The sequence below is a fragment of the Theobroma umbraticum genome, unplaced genomic scaffold (genome assembly GCF_002168275.2).
Source record: "Theobroma umbraticum cultivar Fairchild unplaced genomic scaffold, ASM216827v3 scaffold_204.0, whole genome shotgun sequence".
Lineage (NCBI taxonomy): Eukaryota > Viridiplantae > Streptophyta > Magnoliopsida > Malvales > Malvaceae > Theobroma > Theobroma umbraticum.
In genome coordinates, this window is record NW_018397267.1 from 1,202,031 (window position 1) to 1,214,912 (window position 12,882).

The 12,882-nt window shown below is 35.8% G+C and overlaps 3 protein-coding genes across 5 annotated transcripts in view; all 3 read left to right on the top strand.

The window, feature by feature from the left end:
• Positions 1-2,839, top strand: part of LOC110423768 (cysteine-rich receptor-like protein kinase 25) — a 3,603-nt gene extending 764 nt beyond the window's left edge. Inside the window, exons 1-7 of the mRNA XM_021438125.2 lie at positions 1-253; positions 731-862; positions 996-1,117; positions 1,266-1,476; positions 1,703-1,940; positions 2,085-2,235; positions 2,319-2,839. The exon at positions 1-253 is cut by the window's left edge and continues 764 nt beyond it. Of these exons, the coding sequence (XP_021293800.1) occupies positions 1-253; positions 731-862; positions 996-1,117; positions 1,266-1,476; positions 1,703-1,940; positions 2,085-2,235; positions 2,319-2,645 (1,434 nt within the window). The 3' untranslated portion in view covers positions 2,646-2,839. The remainder of the gene's footprint in view (positions 254-730; positions 863-995; positions 1,118-1,265; positions 1,477-1,702; positions 1,941-2,084; positions 2,236-2,318) is intronic.
• Positions 2,840-3,292: 453 nt separating this feature from the next.
• LOC110423765 (cysteine-rich receptor-like protein kinase 25) lies at positions 3,293-6,219 on the top strand. 3 transcript variants are annotated; one of them, XM_021438121.2, is made up of 7 exons: positions 3,293-4,271; positions 4,378-4,512; positions 4,622-4,743; positions 4,810-5,020; positions 5,273-5,342; positions 5,514-5,664; positions 5,747-6,219. In XM_021438121.2, exons 1-7 carry the CDS (start codon positions 3,455-3,457, stop codon positions 6,077-6,079), a joined length of 1,839 nt encoding a protein of 612 aa, XP_021293796.1. In that variant the 5' UTR covers positions 3,293-3,454; the 3' UTR covers positions 6,080-6,219. The 3 variants fall into 3 exon arrangements, with proteins under 3 accessions (XP_021293796.1, XP_021293794.1, XP_021293795.1); XM_021438119.2 differs by having other exon boundaries at positions 3,314-4,271; positions 5,105-5,342; XM_021438120.2 differs by having other exon boundaries at positions 3,322-4,262; positions 5,105-5,342.
• A 1,182-nt stretch (positions 6,220-7,401) lies between these two features.
• Positions 7,402-11,224, top strand: LOC110423769 (cysteine-rich receptor-like protein kinase 25). The gene is made up of 7 exons (XM_021438127.2): positions 7,402-8,305; positions 8,859-8,996; positions 9,107-9,228; positions 9,366-9,576; positions 9,733-9,970; positions 10,353-10,503; positions 10,586-11,224. Exons 1-7 carry the CDS (start codon positions 7,513-7,515, stop codon positions 10,919-10,921), a joined length of 1,989 nt encoding a protein of 662 aa, XP_021293802.1. The 5' UTR covers positions 7,402-7,512; the 3' UTR covers positions 10,922-11,224.
• Positions 11,225-12,882: the final 1,658 nt, after the last annotated feature.

Genomic DNA, 12,882 nt, shown 5'->3' on the forward strand with positions numbered 1-12,882 from the left:
GGATTCCAAACAATTTTCAGCCTAGCACAGTGCACACCGGACATTTCCAGTAGGGATTGCTACGGATGCCTTCAGGAAGCTATTGCAGATTTGCCAAATTGTTGCAGTGGGAAAACAGAGGCATTTGCTCTGTACCCCAGCTGTACCGTGCAATACCAAGTTGCCCCATTCTACAGCAGAAGTAACGAAACTATACCACCTCCTCTCCCAGCGTCGCCTGCACCTCCTCTTGTTCATCCTCCACCTCCACCAGGTCCGTTTAATAGATCAATATAATATGCTTGATGTGTGATTTAGATCAAGGACCGAGAGTCTTCGAATCAGTTTTCGAATTTCTTAATCAACTTTTTCTGGAAATCCAAAGTTTTCCTAAAAGTTCAAATATTGTTTGCTTAAATTGAAGGACTGTTCGAACAAAAATTCCAGGAGTGAAGGAACTATAAGGAGGAGCTATATTCGTTTAATTTTTGTTCTGCTCACATCTAATTACGTTTGTAGATCTGCAACATATAGATCCAAAGCTCTATTCTTCTTTTCGAGATGCTAAGTCTGAAATCGCACTGTCAAACAACTCGTGAGAAGTCTAACAGGGTCTAATCCTACTTTGCTATTTGTATTCAGCTATCCTGTAAAGATAGGAAATCCTGTTCCTTTTTTAGACAAGGGACCAAAGAGTTCTATCATTTGTTTTAATGCAGAGAAAAGTAACTAAGCATACTTCTTGATTCAGGTAAAACGGGGATGTCATCACAGAGAGTAATCAAAATTGTTGCTCCAACAGTTAGCTTCTTGGTTTTCTCCTCTTTCTGTGTTCTGGGCTGGAAAGCAAGGAAGAAACTAATTGCGCAAAAAAGGCCATATGGTAAGCCCAAATTAACTATAATATGCTCAGATAAACAACATCTTTACATTTTCTCTTGTACAAATGATTTGCTGAGTAACTAATGTCTTTCATTATATATTGCCTGTTGTTGGTTTATATGTATAATGTGTAGGTAAAAGTAAGGCTAGGAATTTGCAATCTCTGCATTTTGATTTGAGTACAGTTGAAGCTGCCACAAACAACTTTGCTGAAGTTAACAAAATTGGTGAGGGCGGATTTGGGAGTGTGTATAAGGTGAGAAATGAAGCTTATCATGATAACATGGTAGAGTTCATTAATTTCCACCACAATTGGTTGGAGAGTTGAAGGGATCCAACCTTGATCTTTAAAACTAATGAAAATAAACTATTTCAAGAAATGATTATGGTGTCAATTTGATTAGGGTACGCTTCCGGATGGACAAGAAATAGCTGTCAAGAGGCTATCAACAAGCTCTGGACAAGGTGATGAAGAGTTCGAAAATGAGGTTCTATTGGTAGCCAAACTTCAACACCGGAATCTTGTGAAGCTATTTGGATATTGCCTAGACAAAAAGGAGAGGATGCTCATCTATGAATTTGTACCCAACAGAAGCCTTGACTACTTCATATTTGGTTTGGTGCCTTTTTCAACATATGTACTTTTAGTTTTCACCATAAAACAGGCATGCAATGCATCTAATTACACTGAAATTTCTACGCATATGGCATCTCTTCTTTTGAATAAATTTGGCCAAAAGATGGCACCTTTATATATATGGTTTACCTTACTGTTTTTGTTCTATTTATAGTAATTTATCATGACCTCTCTTTCATGTTGTTTCTGGTTCCTAACCTTCAGATCCTGAAAAGCAAAGGCAACTGGATTGGTCCAAACGTTACAAAATAATTAAAGGGATTGCTCGAGGGCTTTTATACCTTCATTCAGATTCACACCTCAAAATTATACACCGTGATCTTAAGACTGGTAATATTTTATTAGACGAGGACATGACACCAAAAATTTCTGATTTTGGCATGGCAAGAATTGTTGGGGAAAATAAAAGTCTAGAATGTACCAAGAAAATTGTCGGCACATAGTAAGTTAATTTCCATGCCAAGCATTTCTCTTTACTTGTTTGGCATTAGTACATTCTGTCCTCATCCATAAAAAATGACAAAATCACACTATAACTCAACATTTGCTTCGTCATTGTTTCATTGCTAACAATGTTATATTGTAGTGGTTACATGTCTCCAGAATATGCAATGTATGGACGGTTTTCTGAGAAGTCTGATGTGTTTAGTTTTGGTATTTTGATACTAGAAATTATATGTGGCAAAATGAATACAAGTTTTTGTCACTCACAATATGCCGATAACCTTCTAACCTATGTAAGTCCAAGATAAAATTAGTTTGAATTCGAAAGTTTTATAAAAGATGTAGTGTATTGAGAATTAATTCGTGGCCGTTGCAGGTATGGAGACATTGGAAGAAGGGGACACCAATGGAATTGATGGATTCGACCTTACAAGATTCTTATGTGAGAAATGAAGTTCTTAGGTGCATTCAGATCGGCCTGTTGTGCGTTCAAGAAGATGCAGGTGCAAGGCCAACAATGGCAAGAGTCATTCTCATGCTTAGCAGCTCCTCTGTTACTTTACCATCACCCCAAAAAACGGCATTCTTTTTTGGCACCATGACAGGACGTAAGTTTTCGGAGCAGAAATCTGATCGATCTAAAAGCACGTCATCGTCAGCCACGGTGAATGAGGCATCCATAACTGAGCTATTCCCTCGATAACCAATGTGTGTGAGGCGAACTACAGGATTATGCGTCATTGGCATCGTGCCAATAGCCATGTGCACAAGATTTCTGATACGCAAACATGTATACTTGGTTGAAATCTTGTAAAAAATATGATATTCAGAGTCCTGAATTATTTAATTAGATGCATCTTACAGAATGAAAATCTTTTGCCACAAAGCATGCCCCGTTAATAAGAATTGTTTTAAAGTCTAGATATAGGACTTTGATTTGATTAAAAAAAATACATGCAAACTCGGATGATTTGCTAGTATAGTGAAGGGAGTGCAGTTGAGCCACGGTGAGGTTTGCGAGGGAGGTTGTTGGGGTCGTCTCAAATGTTTTGATAGGGCAGGGAGGGGGCATGGATTGCACAGGATTTCCGTTCGATCTTTCGGACCTTCAAAAAGAAAAATTGTCTAGTCAATGAGTTAGTCTTCCTGCCTCTGCTGGGCCTACTCTCCTGACTCGAGGGCCTAAATTCCCATTGGAGTACGTACTCTCTCTGTCCTATCCTTATTTGCCACGCAAGCAATAGTGTCCTTGACTTTTCCACTCGATTCTTGGGTTTAAGATTCAAAGTCTTCCACTCAATGGCGTCAACCTGCCCTTTTTGTTATTTTATTTGTTTATTTTTATAAATAGAAATTATTTTTTCTAAACAGTTTATTGTATGATTTGTTGTAAAATTTGCCTCCAAGTTTGTAAATTCTTGGAGTGGACAGATGTATTTCACCCAGAGGAAGCAAGTGCTTATTTAAACCCCTTCCAGTACTCTAAAAAAATAGCAAGAGCTGATCATCACCATGGTTCCGTTTCATATATCCATGACCCTTTCATTTTGCATCTCCCTTTGCTTGCTCTGTCTGAACAGTGAAGCAGCAGTTGTTTTCTTGGATTCCGACTGCTATTCAAATACAACGACTTACAGTCGGAATAGCATTTATCAGAGAAACCTCAATTTCCTTCTCTCGTCTCTTCAGTCCAACGCTACCCGTGAAAATGGATTCTATAACCTCACCGTTGGCCAAGACCCTCCGGATATTGTTTATGGCCTCTTTCTCTGCCGCGGCGATGTCACCCAAGATATCTGTCAAGAATGTGTTAGCACAGCTTCCGGCGAGATACTTCGACGTTGCCCCAACCAGAAAACGGCTTTGGTTTACTACGACGAGTGCACCTTACGTTACTCCAACCAGTCCTTTTTCTCCAAATGGCAAAGCGAACCTGGTTTGCAACTGTTGAATACAGGGAATGTTTCACAACCAGACCGATTCATGGATTTGCTTGCAAACACGACGAAAGAGATAGCCACAAGAGCAGTTGCTGATCAGTCAGGAAAAAAGTTTGCTACTGAAGAAGCCAATTTCACCAATTTTCAAACGCTTTACACACTCGCTCAATGCACTCCGGATTTACCTGTGTCCAGTTGTGATACCTGCCTTACAACAGCAATTGCTTTTCTTCCGATTTGCTGCCTTGGAAAACAAGGGGGCAGAGTCGTATTTCCGAGCTGTAACGTCAGATATGAATTGTACCCTTTTTACCGGATCACAGCGCAACCGCCACCACAGACACCAGTTCGTCCTTCCCCTCCAGCGCCACAACCTAAAGGTAAAGTAGGTAGGACCGAAGCTTAAAATCAGATGAGTGAAAAGGCAGTAATCTTTATACTAGACTTTCTAGCATGTCAATTAATTATCGTATGCCTGAATTTATTGTCGTGCAGAGAAAAACAAAGTTTCATCAACAATTGTAATTGCCATTGTTGTCCCGGTTGTTGTCTCTGTGGTGCTCTTTGCAGCGGGCTTCTGTCTTCTTACTAGGAAACGAAAGAAGTACGATGCAGTAGAACAAGAAAACGGTAAAGAAGAGTAAATTTTCTCTATCACAGTCATTCATCAAGCATTTTTTATTTCTTCGATGGAGTGAAAACAAAAGGGTAATACTTAGTACAAATTTTTATCATCTAGCTGCAAATGAAATTTCGACTGTGGAGTCCTTGCAATTTGATTTTGCCACCATTGAAGCTGCCACGAACAAATTCTCTGTTGATAACAAGTTGGGTGAAGGAGGATTCGGTCCGGTCTACAAGGTAGAAACCTTCACCTGTTGGAAACAAATTAATTTGGTACCTTACTGAAATTGTTTAAATTATCAGGGCAAACTCCCTAATGGACAAGAAATAGCTGTTAAAAGGCTATCAGGAAGATCCAGCCAAGGTGCAGAAGAATATAAGAATGAAGTTGTATTGGTAGCCAAGCTCCAACATCGAAATCTTGTGAGGCTTTTGGGATTTTGCTTGGAGGGAGAAGAAAAATTACTCATTTACGAATTTGTTCGCAACAAGAGCCTTGACTATTTTCTATTCGGTATGGTCTGCTCAAACCTTATTTTACTTCTGAAACCAAATTGTCTTTCTGCAAATTATTATAACTATATCAAATATGTCCCAGGACGTAAACAACAAGGACAATTAAATTGGATCAAGCGATACAAGATAATAGGAGGAATAGCGCGAGGAATTCTTTATCTTCATGAGGATTCTCGACTTAAAATTATACATCGTGATCTCAAAATTAGTAATATATTGCTAGACGATGATATGAATCCAAAAATTTCAGATTTTGGTATGGCAAGAATTTTTGGAGTTGATCAATCTGAAGGCAACACAAGTAGAATTGTCGGAACATAGTAAGTTTTTAAAAATTTTATATATGTTAGCATTATTTTCCTACAATTAGTAATTAAGTTTCCATTAAAAGTAATAAAAAAATTTTCTAGATAAAAAAAAAGAATGTAGAAGATTTCTTTTGTCTTAATTTCTAAGGATGACATTGCCTAACATTGTTGCATGGCTTGTAGTGGTTACATGCCTCCAGAATATGCAATGCATGGACAATTTTCTGTTAAATCTGATGTATATAGTTTTGGAGTCATAATTTTGGAGCTTATTACTGGAAAGAAAAGCTACAATTTCCAATCAACAGATGGAGCCGATGACCTCTTAAGCTATGTGAGTATGACCAGAAAAATTATATAACGTATTCTAGAAATAAATTGCAGAGCACTAAACATCATTCCCCAACGTCTTTCAGGTTTGGAAGCGCTGGAACAACGAAACACCCTTGGAATTATTGGATTCAAGTCTGAGAAGTTCTTATTCTAGCAATGAAGTCATTAGATGCATCCACATCGGCCTGTTATGCGTTCAGGAAGATCCAGCCGAACGACCCACGATGGCAGCAATTGTTCTCATGCTTAACAGCTACTCCGTTACTCTCCAAGCACCGCAAGCTCCAGCCACTTTCTCCATTCCCAGAAGTGAGTCGAATTTTCTGACAAATGAAGAGGGGTCGGACCAATCCGCTAGCAAGTCAATTCCATTTTCCGTCAATGAAGCTTCCATTTCAGACTTATATCCTCGGTAGTTTAGAGTTGAGAATAAGAACCAATGGGGATACATATCATATACAACTTTAGAAGTCGTGAGCTATCTTTCCTCAATTATAGTTACAAGCAGATGTATCATATTGATTTACCAATAAATGAAAATAACTTCAGCTAGGAAGTTGCTCAGATCAGTTTTAATTCAAAAAAAGAAGACAATATGATAGTAATTTTTAAAGTATATGTTAAAAAAATTAAAATCAAATAAATGCATAATTTATAAATATAATACTATGACTTTAATCAAGTTAGAACAATGGGTTTGCTAGAGCGGTCCAATCTTTTGACACCTTTACATAAATCTTTAAAATATTATTACATTAAAGATATTATAAATATAAAATTAAAATGTAATATTAAAAATCACTATTTCTAATCAAATTCTAATAATATCTATTATAAAATTACTATATAAACACTACTCGAATCTTACTCAAATTTGTGATAAATAGTAATTTTACTATATTAATCTTTTTAATCCTATTTAATTAAATTAAATAATATAAAATTTTTATAATTTATCCCACCCCTTTCAACCTTAAACATTATTGAAATTAAATGTACGTAAAAGTTAAGAGCATTCAAAGCATTGTTTGAAATGTTTTGTCAATTATTTATCGAGGAGCAAGCGTCAAGCATTGAATGGCCTAAACGTCACATGAATTGCCAAGACTTGATGACTCTGGGTAAACCTTGGCCAGTCGGAAGATGACTGATATTTGCCGCAAAAGATTCTTGTCTTTTTTCAATCAAATCATGAATGTGTATATATTTTCATATTCTTAAATTTTAAATGAAATTTTAAATAAATTTATTAATTTATGAAATAGACTTCTCATCTTAAAAATAATTAAAATATTGTTTTATTATTAATTTAAAAATTATTATATATTTTTTTAAAAAAATAAAAAACATTGATAGATGCTTTTTTAAAAAAAATTAATAAAAAATTATATAATATTAATTTTTAAAATTAATAAAAAATAAAATTATTATTTTAATATTATCAAATTAACGAAAATATTAATAATGGATTAATAATTAAATTTATATATTTAATTTTTAAAATTATGTGTTTATTTTAAAAATAATAAATCTCTTCAGAATTTTAATTAAAATTTAAAACAAATGAAAGTATTCTACCTAAAAATGAAAATTGTTAGTTGACTGGGCTTTCAAGCCGACTGGTACGGACAGCTGTCACCAAACTGAGTCACCCATATCATCATCCTCTTTATAAGACTTCAGCGCTTATTGGCTGCAAATGTTTCGGTAAACAATTGTAACAGTGGCTATTCAAATTATTAATCATAATTGATTTGAAATTTTATATTATGAATTGGAATACTATCACGTTAATTTTAGTTAACATTAAAAATAAATAAACAAAAAATCCCAGACTCATTGATCTGATATGGATTCTCTCAATACCTTCGTAATTGTCATGCTTCTATTCACATTGCTTAGCTTCAGCAATGAAGCAGCGCCTACATACAGCTCTTATGCCTGTGATAATTCCACTACTTTCGCGCCCAACAGCACCTACCAAGCCAATATCAAGACCCTTCTATCCTCTCTTTCTTCAAACACCAGCAGCAGTAAGAACGGATTTTACAACACCACAGCAGGGCAGGACCCGAATTTGGTCTACGGAACTTTTCTTTGCCGGGGAGATGTTTCAGCTAATCTCTGTCAAGACTGCGTCGCCAGTGCTAGCAACGACATAGCTCAACGCTGTCTTACGGAAAAACTGGGTGTGATTTGGTACGATGAGTGTACTGTGCGGTACTCTGATCAAAACATTTTCTCCATCATTCGTGAGGTGCCGGCAGTGGGTAAAAGCAGTTCAGCAAGCATCACGGACAAAGATCGTTTTAATCAGTTATTGTCAAACGTAATGACAAGCTTAGAGAACCGAGCTGCGTATGGTGACCAATCGGGCAAAAGGTTTGCAGCTGGTGAAGCGAATTTTACTAGCTCCCAAACACTGTACAGCCTAGCGCAGTGCACCCCGGATTTAACCGATGCACTTTGCTTCAGATGCCTCCAGAGTGCCATTGCTACTATTCCAACGTGCTGTGATGGGAAACAAGGTGCAAGAGTTTTGCTTCCAAGCTGTAATGTCAGATATGAAATGTTTCCTTTCTACCAACTCAATGGCACCACATCACGGGTTCCTTCACCTTCCTCACCAAACTCAACTAAAGGTCAGTTCTTCTTCTTCTTCTTCTTCTTTTTTTGTGTGTGTGTTTTTTCAATCGATCCAAAATTTCTTCAATTTTTTGGGTGCGCAAAACAAATAGCTACTTGATTCTTCATTCTTCAAATAGAATAAGTTCAATATTTACTTATGCATTTTTAGATCCAACAGATAAAATACAGGGGCTTAATTTAGGCGAGGTTCTGGACGATTGCTTTGCTACATCACACTTCTGTCCTAAATAATGGTGCAAGGCAATGTAGGCAAAAACCCATGTTGCCCAATGTATGAATTCATATATAACTTAATCCATTGTCCCTTAGCTCTTAATCAATTTCTCAGCTAAAGGAAGCCAATTTATTGCCTGAAATTATCAGGCACTTTGAAAACCCTACACCCAAGCCCCAGCACTGATTCAATCCCGAAACCGCTCATCCTAGGCCTAAGGTAAAGTTTAAAAGCCTCAATCCTGTAGTAGTCGGGTGCAAATATTGTCAGTTAAGTACTTAGAAGTGTTTCAAGTAACTGAGGCTGTTCCTGAGGGCATGTTTTGTGTCCAGGAAAAAGAAAGATCTCTTCACCAGTTATCATCGCCATTGTTGCTCCAATAGTTATCAGTTTGGTGCTTTTGGCGTTAGCTCTGTTTTTGCTGAGAAGGAGGGCAAGCAAGAAATACGATTCATTACCTGAAGAAAATGGTAAAGACCATTGGCTCCCTTATGTAAACAATCTCCAACTTTCTATATGTTGCACTATGGTTTTCTGTCAATGACATTTATTTTAATGGAACTATCCTTTGATTATTTAGTTTCGGAAGAAATCCCAACTTCAGAATCCTTGAAATTTAATTTGGCCACAATTGAAGCTGCAACGAACAATTTCTCTTCGGATAACAAGATAGGTGAAGGTGGATTTGGCGAGGTCTACAAGGTATAAGCACAATTATATATTACAAAAAAATTCTGTGAAATCTTATCTATTGAAATTGCTAATACTCGCAAATTCGCAAAATTTAAAGGGAAAAAAGGTAAAGTAATCTTAGATTTGGTTTTTACATATAATGTCAGGGTAACCTATGTAATGGACAAGAAGTAGCCGTAAAGAGGTTATCTAAGAGCTCTGTCCAAGGAGCAGAACAATTCAAGAACGAGGTGGTACTGTTAGCGAAGCTACAACATAGAAATCTTGTGAGACTGCTGGGATTTTGCTTGGATGGAGAAGAAAAGCTCCTCATTTATGAATACGTGCCAAACAAAAGCCTCGACTACTTTCTATTCAGTATGGTCATCTGAACACAACTTTCTATTCTGATTAGGAAAGGAGAATGTCTGACCATGAAACAGACCTTAATTTTCAATCTGATCTTTACTTATTTGTTCCGTTTTCTTTCATCCTTCAAAAGTGACTATGTGATTGATTTTGATGATTGTGCAGACCCTGAAAAACAAGGAAATTTGGACTGGTCAAGACGTTACAAAATTGTTGGAGGGATTGCTAGAGGACTTATCTATCTTCATGAAGATTCTCGACTAAGAATCATCCATCGTGATCTCAAAGCTAGTAATGTGTTGTTGGATGAGGATATGAATGCAAAAATTTCAGATTTTGGCACTGCAAGGATTTTTGGTGTGGATCAAACTCAGGCGAACACAAGAAAAATTGTTGGAACATTGTAAGTTAGAATATCCCATGTTTCCCACGTTTGAAAAAGAATTTATTGGTAGATAATTTTCCTTCCAACCAAAATATCTATAAGGAACTGGTCACCATAATGCTTTTTCTACAACCAGTATACCGATAACGAACTGAGACTAAGATAAAGATGTTTGATCTTGCTGCCTTCACCACCCTCTTTAACTTTACCTATCTGTTCTGCCTTACAATTCTGACTTGCAGCAGAAACCAGGGGAAACACAATTCATAGCTGGACTGGTTTGTATGAAAGATCATCTTATGATGGAGCGTTAATTTGGTTTCAACAGCAGATATTGCAACATGAAATTCATTGTTCATTTTGTTACTTCAATTGCATAATTTATCTTGCTTGTTTGTAGCGGCTATATGTCTCCAGAATATGCAATGCATGGAAAGTTCTCTATGAAGTCAGATGTTTTTAGCTTTGGGGTCTTAATACTAGAAATTATAAGCGGCAGAAAGAATAGTTCCTTTTATCAATCAGATGGTGCTGACGACCTCCTAAGCTATGTAAGTACATTTGTTTGTTCATCAACCTTTCTTTCGTTTTATCAAAGCCTTAAATGTGACATTACTTAACAAATTGCTGCAGTCTTGGAACCATTGGACGAATGGAACTCTTTTGGAATTGTTGGATTCCAATTTAAGAGCAAACTGTTCAAGAAACGAAGTTGTTAGATGTATCCACATAGGCCTGTTATGTGTTCAGGAAGATCCAGCAAATAGGCCTACAATGACAAGAGTAGGCCTCATGCTTGACAGTTACTCTGTTTCTTTACCGTTGCCTCAGAAACCAGCGTTTTTCCTTCGTTCCAGAACTGAGTTGAATCCACGAGCAAAGGGGCTGAAATCATCTGATCAATCTTCTAGTAAATCAACCACGTTGTCTATCAATGAAGTGTCGGTTACCGAGTTAGAGCCTAGATAGAGGAAACCAGGTTGTACAGAATATGTACTATTGGCTAGTAAGTTAAATGGAACATGAGTACAGTTACAAAAACCCTTTTAACAGTCATTCTGAGTTGCGGTTCAATTATACAACATCAACCTTAAGCCGAATACTAGTTTTATGTTGTCTTACAGGGAGGACAGAGGAGCTAGCAAGCATGAATGCATCCTCAATTACTGAATCACCCTCATTGCCTCATTCCCTTTCCATTACTAATCCAACCACCTTTATTGTATAAATTTCAAGGTCTCATGGTCTATATCAACTCTTGATGAAATTTATGATTTTATTTCACAAAAATCATCTCACAAGTTGAAATTGATATGAACTTTTAAATCTTTAATCTCAATCTAATACACAATTGATGTTGGATTCGTGACTCTTCTCTAAAATCATGAGATCCTTTCTTGGCTTTCTTTTGAAAGCTTTTTTTTAATGTGAGATTTACGGCTCTATCTACTGGAAGTATACGATGTGAGATTCACATAATTCCTCGTTGGAATCATAACATCCTTCCCACTTCAACAATGACATATTGTTCTTAGTAGCATATGGCTAATACCTAGAGTTGGCTTTAATACCAATCATCACGGACTATGTCTTAGTTCAAATATGCAATAACTTGTGTAGCGCTTAGGTGAATGCTTCTGCACAAGCTAGTCAATAACTCAATAATATTTGACTTAATACAAATTATAGCTACGAGTTGATTTGTGAAAAGTAATAATGAAATCGTGAAGCATAGCAAATGTCATATATATACAATTACTGCTTTCAAAAAATATATATTTTATTAATATTAAAAAGAAATACAAAGGGATTACGAGTAAAAGTACGTCATCATCGAGTCATAACAGTAGCTTTTAATGATTAGCCATCAATATACCTTAACTAGTGAGATAACCTAGTAATCTATCAATTGTTAACCTTTATAAAAGGTTAATGAGTGTTTACACGTATATCATTATGAAACGTTACTCTATATAAAATGAAATCACTCACTCCTTATAAATATAGTATCAAATATCATTACATTGTTTAAAACAAGAACTTTTCTTTTTAAGGAACAAAAGACTTCATCTAACCCATTATAGTCTTATGCAAAAATTGAGTTATGACACAAGACTAGATAAGCAATAATTTTTTATAAGTATATATCAATAAATGAAATGTTCAAGTGTAAGCAGGCATCAACTCGAAGAATCCAAATTCTTTTCTTTATCAAATTCGTTTAAGATCTTGACAGCCGAAATTCTTGAAAGTCAGCACTGCCCGTTTTCAGATTCAATCTGTCAGTACTTGGTGGTTCAAATTAATATGATTAAAGCCAACTATCTTTCAAAAAAACTAATATGAGTATAGCCAACGACCCAACATAGGGGATGGCCCGGGCTGATATTGCATGGCATTGGGCTTTTGTCTTCTAATAAATAGAAGTGTAATTATTGAAGAAAAATCATATATATATAAAACTTCATTGTTTACTTTACTTGTTCGATTAGTTATTGTTATATTTTACATTGTCAAGTGACAGTGAAGATTTTAAAATCTTTAAGAGATTTACATAATTAACGTGTATCTGCATTTAATAATTATATTAATTTAACAAATTATATCTTGATGGGCATATATGACAATTACTTAAAACCATTAATGAAGTTTAATAATTTCGCGGTTGACATGAAAGATAATTTTTCAAATTCAATTTAGATTTAATCTCTTTTATATGTAAAATAATATTAGTTAGACATGATGCGGTCATGATAGTTAGTGGGTGGCTATATTTTATGGCTACATCTCAGCATGTTCAACCCCTCAAACCTTTAATAATTCCAAATTGCTTTGATTTCCAATACAAATTTTCCACAAGGTAAGGCTATCTCAATCTCTTTGACCCTACTTTGCTTGTTGACTCACCCACATATATATATATATATATA